This window comes from Pagrus major, chromosome 16 (genome assembly GCF_040436345.1).
Source record: "Pagrus major chromosome 16, Pma_NU_1.0".
Taxonomy (NCBI): domain Eukaryota; kingdom Metazoa; phylum Chordata; class Actinopteri; order Spariformes; family Sparidae; genus Pagrus; species Pagrus major.
This window is the reverse complement of record NC_133230.1, coordinates 264,189-273,768: the sequence shown is the minus strand read 5'-3', so window position 1 is coordinate 273,768 and position 9,580 is coordinate 264,189. Positions and strand designations below refer to the sequence as shown.

Here is a 9,580-nt window from a genome sequence, read left to right as displayed (position 1 = left end):
AGAGACAGATCGGGGACCGGAGCAGGAGGACCGGACCGGGACCTGCAGCATCCGGCCGCAGGCTCCCGTCATGCTGGGCGCGGTGAAGATGGAAGGGCACGAGGCTCCGGACTGGAGCGGATACTACAGCGAGGAGGTCGGTCACTGTCTGCCCGCTTTACCGCCGCTTTACACGGTCACTGAGAGGTCTGAGACCCGGGGCAGACCCGTCCGGACCAGGCACATCATTATTATTATCATTATTATCATTATCATCATTATTATTATTATCATCCTTATTATTATCATTATCATTATCATTATCATTATCATTATCATCATTATCATCATCATTATCATCATTATCATCATCATTATCATCATCATTATTATCGTCATCATTATCATTATCACCATTATTATTATCATTATCATCATCATTATTATATCCTTATTATCATTATCATCATTATTATCAACATTATCATCATCATTATCATTATCATTATCACCATTATTATTATCATTATCATCATCATTATTATATCCTTATTATCATTATCATTATCATTATTATCAACATTGTCATCATCATTATCATTATCATTATCACCATTATTATTATCATTATCATCATCATTATTATATCCTTATTATCATTATCATTATCATTATTATCAACATTATCATCATCATTATCATTATCATTATCACCATTATTATTATCATTATCATCATCATTATTATATCCTTATTATCATTATCATTATCACCATTATTATTATCATCATCATTATTATTAACATTATCATCATCATTATCATTATCATTATCACCATTATTATTATCATTATCATCATCATTATTATCATCCTTATTATCATTATCATCATTATCATTGTCATTATCATCATTATTATTTTCATCCTTATTATTATCATTATCATCAGTATCATTATTATCATTATCATCCTTATTATTATTATTATCATCATAATTATCATTATCATCAGTATCATTATTATCATTATCATTATCATCCTTATTATTATCATTATCATCATAATTATCATTATCATCAGTATCATTATTATCATTATCATTATCATCCTTATTATTATCATCATCATTATCATTATTATTCATTCATTCACTTATCCACGAATTAACTCCTAATGCACTCTGTAAATGAAAAACTGAGGTCATCGTGAGCTGTAATGAATCTTGTAAAAACAGGATCAGACACATTAAAAACCGGTCCAGACCACTAGCTGCACAGCTAAATGGGCTAAATAACAGCAGCTACAGGTAGCAGCAGTTAGCTGATGACACGGTGACTCTTTTTGTTTCTAATAACTTAATTCAACCAGTGGCTCATTCTCACATACTGAGTATTTCAGAGTGTTGCTGAATGTTTCTGTATTTCTGAATGTTTATGAGTGTTTCTGAGTGTTTCAAAGTGTTTCTGAATGTTTCAGTGTTTCTGAATGTTTCAAAGTGTTTCTGAATGTTTCTGAATGTGTCTCTGTTTCTGAGTGTTTCTGAGTGTTTGAGAATCTTTCTGAGTGTTTCTACGTGTTTCTGAATGTTTCAGTATTTCTGAATGTTTATGAGTGTTTCTGAATGTTTCTGAATGTTTCAGTATTTCTGAATGTTTCTGAGTGTTTCTGAATGTTTCTGAGTGTTTCTGAGTGTTTCTGAATGTTTCTAAATTTTTCAGAATGTTTCTGAGTGTTTCTTAACGTTTCTGAATGTTTCTTAGTGTTTCTGAACATTTCTGAGTGTTTCTGAACATTTCTGAATGTTTCTGAATGTTTCTGAACATTTCTGAACATTTCTGAGGTGTTTCTGAATGTTTCTTAGTGTTTCTGAAGGTTTCTGAATGTTTCTAAACGTTTCTGAGTGCTTCTGAACGTTTCCTAGTGTTTCTGAAGGTTTCTGAATGTTTCTGAGTGTTTCTAAACGTTTCTGAGTGCTTCTGAACGTTTCCTAGTGTTTCTGAAGGTTTCTGAATGTTTCTGAGTGTTTCTGAACGTTTCTGAGTGTTTCTGAACATTTCTGAATGTTTCTGAACGTTTCTGAGTGTTTTCTGAACGTTTCTGAACATTTCTGAGGTGCTTCTGAACGTTTCTTAGTGTTTCTGAATGTTTCTGAGTGTTTCTGAGTGTTTCTGAAGGTTTCTTAGTGTTTCTGAAGGTTTCTGACTGTTTCTGAATGTTTCTGAGTGTTTCTGAACGTTTCTGAGTGTTTCTGAAGGTTTCTTAGTGTTTCTGAACGTTTCTGAGTGTTTCTGAACGTTTCTGAGTGTTTCTGAACGTTTCTGAGTGTTTCTGAAGGTTTCTGAATGTTTCTGAGTGTTTCTGAACGTTTCTGAGTGTTTCTGAACGTTTCTGAACATTTCTGAACGTTTCTGAGTGTTTCTGAACGTTTCTGAACGTTTCTGAGTGTTTCTGAATGTTTCTGAACATTTCTGAACGTTTCTGAATGTTTCTGAATGTTTCTGAACGTTTCTGAATGTTTCTGAATGTTTCTGAACATTTCTGAACGTTTCTGAATGTTTCTGAATGTTTCTGAACGTTTCTGAATGTTTCTGAATGTTTCTGAACATTTCTGAACGTTTCTGAATGTTTCTGAATGTTTCTGAATGTTTCTGAATGTTTCTGAGTCGTCACAGAAAGAACATGACGTCAGTCTGATTGATTATCTCATTAATAAAGTGATGATTTTGCAGTTTTAAAGGGCCTGTGTTTAAAGTGATGATGACGTCATGTTGACCTTATTATTTACATTATTGAAGTTTTTCACAATAAAACAGGTTTTTATTCCTCTTCATGATAATAAACTGTGTGTGTGTGTGTGTGTGTGTGTGTGTGTGTGTGTGTGTGTGTGTGTGTGTGTGTGGAGGGTTGGACCAGCACCAGGAGGAGGAGGATCACATGAGTCGCAGGTCATCATCTCCTCCTCCTCCTCCTCCTCACTAACACTCTGCCTCTCTCCGCTCCTCCTGGCCCGGATTGGCTCGGCTCGGCTCGGCTCGGGACACTTTCACCTGGACCCGGACACACAGAGACAGATCGGGACCGGAGCAGGAGGACCGGACCGGGACCTGCAGGATCCGGCCGCGGGCTCCCGTCATGCTGGGCGCGGTGAAGATGGAAGGGCACGAGGCTCCGGACTGGAGCGGATACTACAGCGAGGAGGTCGGTCACTGTCTGCCCGCTTTACCGCCGCTTTACACGGTCACTGAGAGGTCTGAGACCCGGGGCAGACCCGTCCGGACCCGGCACACATAGATCCAGATCAGAGGGAGAAGTTTTCTGTAAAAAGTTCCGATGAGTTTCTGTAACCGGCTCGAACAGTTTGTTCTGTCTGAATTTACTGAGTGAAGCTTAAAACTTTATAAAAACAACAAAGTGAAGATTAAATCTGATTAAAATCATTTCAACATCACTTCCGCTCAAAACTTCAGAATAAAGTGAAAACACAAACGTTTAATTATTGAAAGGTTTTATCAGTTAATTCAAAATGATTCAGATTTGAACTTTTTCTGTTTCATTGATCAGATAGATCCGTTTCTCTAATGTTGGATTCATTTTTGAGTGTCCGCGCGAGAAGAAAAGAAAAGAAAAAGAAAGAAACGCTGTGGAGATCAATATCTGTATTATTATTATTATTATCATCATCATCATCGTCATCATCATTATTATTATTATTATTATAATGGGACAGATTATTTGAGTTTATATGAAACATTACATTTTAACGCAGAGAAACTGAAACACTGAACAAAATTAAATCCAATAAAAACCTGAAATAAACTGAAGCTCAGATGTTCTATTGACGCGACGTCTCACTGCAGGAAATATGTTTTATTGTATTAATTTAGTTTCGATTCATCGGCTCTGAGATCAATAATCTCTGTTTAAAGCAGAGCTGCAGCAGCGCGGAGACGCGACCGAACTGCACCAAGAAAACACAGAAAATAAAAATAACCAGATGAAACATTTGCACACAGACAACATGAACTCGTCATATCTTTAAAATCAATCAGTGATCAAATATTGTGACGTTCGGTGTGTAGATTGATCCGGAATCAGTTCGGACCTCTGAAACAATAAAATCAAACGGTTATTTTAACGCGAGACACGCCCGCGTTTTACTGACGTGGTGTCACTTTAAAATGTGTGTTTTTTAAACGGAGTCTTGAATGAAAATTTACGGCTGACGGACAGAATCAGTTCACTGAAACAATCAGATTGTTTTAATCACTTTTGTTATTGATCCGATGTGAGCGCACACTTTGTCTCATAATAACATTATCGACAATTAACAGCTGATTATTACCTGATGATCAGCTGATGATCAGAGTCACGAGCTCATAATAATGTTGATTATCGGATTATTTCAGAAGCCGCCGCTGTGGAGTCACGCACACACACGCGCGCGCGCGCGCACTCACATCACCGCTATAATATAATAAAAACACACTGCGTGTGTGTGTGTGTGAATATTGTTGTTATTGTTAAAAACACCAAACATCAGCTGAATGTTACTGATTTTAAATTAAATTGGATGTAAAATCATTTCGTGGGTTCGCAGCTGGTTGATATCAAAGAATCAGATTTAATAAATATGAATCTATTGTTCTGTTATTAACGTGATAAATCATTTATATATCATATTTATAGTTTTAATGTTTTAATGCTTAATTAATTAAAGTCTGGAGGGAAAACCAGCAGCAGGTCGAGCGGATCAAAAAACAGAAAGACCGTTAAAAGATGAAAATGTGATTTAATGTTAAAAATATTAAACTGTGGTTTAGTTTCACAGGAAGTGTTTCATTATGATGGATAAATAATGTGATTAAATTATATTTTAGTGTTTTAATAATTAAGTTTTCAGACAGAAACATTTTATAGCCTATCTGACTGATGTGATCAACTTAAAGATGAATCGATCGCACATTAAAGAATAAATAACTGTTGTGCAGCCGGAAGTATTAAAGACAGTAAATGTAAAATATAAAACATCAATGACAGAAGTGACGGCGGAGTCTGACGATCAGATCAAAAGATCAAAACATAAAAAAGTCTCAGTAAAATTAAACTGATCAATAATTATGATGTCAGCAGATAATTAATTGGTTGAGTTATTTTCTTATTAATTATCGGTTTAATTTAAACTGTTTTGTTTTCGTCCTTTAAAATTAATTCATGTTGAAACAGCTGAAATATTATTGATCACTCTCTGAAACTAAATATCTTGTTTTTTCTTAATCAATTAATGATGATGTAATGAGTTATAGAATTAAAGAGGATCAATTATAGATTGATTAATGGAATAGAGTAATTTATTGATTAAGGTCTTTTCATGATTCAATGTTTTTTTTTCAATGGGAGAAAAAAAATCAAACAAACCATCAAACATTAATTTATTTATATGTATATTATATTTATGTTTATATATAATTTGTTGTATTTTCAGGGTTAATAAAGAGTTAATTAATAAATTATTTAAGGAGGAAATCTCTTCACACCATCCTAAATTGATGCTTTTCAAATTAAAAGATTTGGTCTCAAATTAAAGGATCTGTGTTTGTTATCAGACATAAATTAAGGATAAATCAACAGGGATTCAGTTTGATAATCGATCGATCGATGCAATCAGGTTCAAATGTTGCTCCGTTTGAGTCAGATCAAATATAAAACCTGTCGACAGTCTGAGGCTGAATATTGATCCACAATCATGATGAAATATTGATCTGAAGGTTTGAAGTGATTCAGTCAGAAATCATAAACACAGAAATCAATCGATGATCATTTAATCAATAAACAGTGACTTCATCAGTTTGATAGATTACCATCAACTGTGTCTGCGCTGCTGGTACGGGTCAGAACCAGAAACTAGAAACCAACTGGATCTTTTCATCACAGCGTGAAGTGGTCAGAGGTCCAACACGAACCTACAGGACGGAAAATTAAACATTTAAAAAAATCATCATCAAAAGAACTAATCTGCAAAATATTACAGACAGTTAGAGTCCTCCAGGACCAGTACGAGTACACCAGATCAGGTATAACTGGTTCTGGTCCAACTGGTTAGAATCTTCTCTAACTGTCACTGATTAACTGGTCTGTCTGGTTCTAGTCGAACTGGTTCTGACCAGCTCTTACCAGTCTAGTATAAACGTCTATGATCTGGTTCCGGTCTCACTGGTGGTGGACTAACTGGTTTTGGGTGTATTTTCATCTAGTCGACCGCTCCAGAACCAGTACCACTTAGGCCAGTATGGGTATAACTAGTTCTGGTCCAACTGGTTCTGTTCAGCTTTAACTGGTTCCATCTGGTTTCACTGGCTTTGAGCTTGACCCTTAACCTAGACCTGGTTCTGATCTGGTTCCAGTCCCAGTTTAAATGGTTCTAAATTGGTCTAACTGGTTCTGGTCTCTCTGCAGATATACACTCTGATGGCCACCAGTGGAATGGGTTCTAGTCCAGTCCATCTGGTTCTGGTTTTGTTGTAACTAGTACTGGTTTTGGTTTAACCGGTTCTGGTATAACTGTTTCTGGTTCTGGTTTGACTATCTCTGTTTCTGGTCTAACAGTCTCTGGTCTCTCTGCAGATGTACTCTCCAATGGCCGGCGGCGGGATGGGTTCTGGTCTTGGATCCATGACAGGATACATGTCCAGCAGCGGGACCACGTCTGGCTCCTTCAACATGTCGTACAGCGGGACCGGTCTCAGCCCCGCCCCAGTGGGAGGGATGGGCAGCTCGGCTCAGGTGGCCATGTCGGGTCTGGGAGGGGGCGTGTCTTCGATGGGCGGGACTCTGAGCCCGTCCAGTATGAGCTCGGTGTCGGCCCAGCAGGCCTCGATGGGTCTGAACCCATACGGTGGCATGAGTCCCACCATGAGCCCTGGCATGGCCTACGGCAGCGGTGGACTGAACCGCGGCCGTGACAACAAGGCGTTCAGACGGAGCTACCCGCACGCCAAACCGCCCTACTCCTACATCTCGCTCATCACCATGGCGATCCAGCAGGCGCCCAGCAAGATGCTGACGTTGAGCGAGATCTACCAATGGATCATGGACCTGTTCCCGTACTACCGGCAGAACCAGCAGCGCTGGCAGAACTCCATCCGGCACTCGCTGTCGTTCAACGACTGCTTTGTCAAGGTGTCGCGCTCACCGGACAAACCAGGGAAGGGCTCGTACTGGACCCTGCACCCAGACTCCGGGAACATGTTCGAGAATGGCTGCTACCTGCGCCGCCAGAAGAGGTTCAAGTGCGAGAAGAAGATGTCGCCGAAGTCCGACGGCAGGAAGGAGCAAGGGGGAGGAGGAGGAGGAGCGTCTCCTTCAGTGGACGCCATCAAGCCTCCAGGACTCCTGGACTCCTCCTCCCTGCCTTCCTCCAGCCAGGCAGCCTCGCCTCCAGGTCTGGACCTGCGGGGAAGCGTCGGCGGTGGGGCGGACCTGAAGGTGTCCGGCTCCCAGCTCCTGTCCTCCCTGTCATTACCCCCCCACTCCATGGCACACGAGTCCCAGCTGCACCTGAAAGGAGACCCCCACTACTCCTTCAACCACCCGTTCTCCATCAATAACTTAATGTCGTCCTCTGAGCAGCAGCACAAACTGGACCTGAAGGCCTACGAGGCACTGCAGTACTCCTCCTACAGCGCCGGGGGGGCGTCCAGCCTTGGGGGGAGGACCATGGAGTCTCTGGAGGCCTCCTACTACCAGGGGGTATACCCCAGACCACTCCTCAACACCTCGTAGTACCTACTGCACTTCCTGTTTGGACTCTCTCTCTGCATGCAGCTGTCCTGGACTTCCTGTGTGACTGTGATGAACCGGATTGTCTCTGAACTGAACTCCTGCACTGTGACCGAACCAGGACCCACAGAGACCCGAAAACACTTAAAACTGATCCAGGTCTGTGATCTCCTCTCACACACAGAGTCACAAACAAACAAAGATCAAAACCTCTGACGCATTCCGGATAAGACCAGGACCACCAGGGTCCAATCAATCAATCAATCAATCAATCAATCAATCAATCAATCAATCAATCTGTATTTGTATAGCACCAATTCACAACAAAGGTCGTCTCATGACACGTTCCAGTGTGAGCTGGTCCAGATCGACACAACATTTCTCCTGTGAGCAGCACTCGGTGACAGTGGTGAGAAAAAACTGCCTTTAACAGGCAGAAACCTCAAGCAGAACCGTCCATCTAACCAAGACCATCAGGGTCCAGGACCATCAGGGTCCAGCAGCAGGATGACGGGGTTCACACCTGCAGAATAATCTGATTAAGATGAATCAGGATGATTAAAGACATCGAGCTGAACACAGAGTCAGAAAACTTCCAACAGACAAATATTTCTTTAAACTTGATGTTCTGAATGTTCTGAACGTCTTTAAACTGCGAGTTAAATCTTGGACCAGTTTCAGCTTCACTCTCCATCGGTTTCATCTGAACTGGCAGCTCTCTGATAATTCTAGGTGCTGTATCGTAGGCAAGTTCTGAAGAACTGAAGAAGCCTCTTGGATGAGAATGAAACGCCTTCAACAAATTGAAACAAGTCCAGTTGCCTATGATACAGAACCTAGAGGTACCAGGACCTGGATGAACCTTCATCAACAGCTCTGATAGTTTGTCGTCTTTATTCATTGATCGACCTGCAGCGACACGACGAGCTGAGATCAATTCTGTCACGACGTCTCAAATAAATGATCCAAACTACACTTTAATATTTAATGACATTTAATTTTCCGTGTCTCATTTAAAGTTGAGTCAATGTGAATAAATGAAGAGTCGATACTTCAACAATAAACACATTCATTCAATTTAATCAGAGTTACAAAATTTATTCATATGAACTCAACATGAGAGAAAAACTTCACGTTAACTGTGAATCATAAACTGAAGTTATGGAACAGAATTACATAAATAATGAGAATATATTTAAAGTCTCTGTAGACTGAAGACGTGACGGACGGATGAGTTTCATCACACCGAGCTCAAAATGTAAAACACTTTCAAAATAACTTTAAAATATTAATAATGTTAAAAAGACAAATGAGAGAATTAATTATAAATAAATTAAAAGCTTTTCATTTGACAGAATCTGTCGATGACATCACACGACTGTTCACTGAACAACCAACAGAAATGTTTAAAATAATTTAAGTTCATAAAAGAAAAATCACTGAAACATTTTGATTGTTTTTTAATATTTAACTTTAATCAAACTAATAAAATTAATATCTGATGATAGAAAATGTTTCCAGTTCACGTCAGACGGAGCCGCGGGCTGACAAGATTTAAAGGTCAAAGGTCACCCGTGATGATGGCGATGTGGTCGTCATGGAGACAGATTAATGATAATATTTTGATCAGAAATATGAGGCTCTGAGTTTGTTTCTCCCACGACCTCGCCTGCATCCCGCTGACCTCCAGAGGGGTCGCGACCATCAGAGTGAGAAACCCCCACACAGATCAAAGAGCTGAGAGTTAAAGGGTCACTTCACTCAAAACACTCGCCTGTCTCCTGTCGTCTGATGTCGTCTGTATCCGGGCAGATTTCTGAGCA

General features: G+C 39.7%; 1 protein-coding gene across 1 annotated transcript; it reads left to right on the top strand.

Moving 5' to 3' along the window:
- The first annotated feature begins 3,113 nt into the window (after positions 1-3,113).
- LOC141010949 (forkhead box protein A1-like) lies at positions 3,114-7,760 on the top strand. Its single transcript, XM_073484116.1, has 2 exons — positions 3,114-3,179; positions 6,603-7,760. The coding sequence occupies exons 1-2, from the start codon at positions 3,114-3,116 to the stop codon at positions 7,758-7,760; spliced, it is 1,224 nt and encodes a 407-aa protein (XP_073340217.1).
- The last annotated feature ends 1,820 nt before the right edge of the window (positions 7,761-9,580 follow it).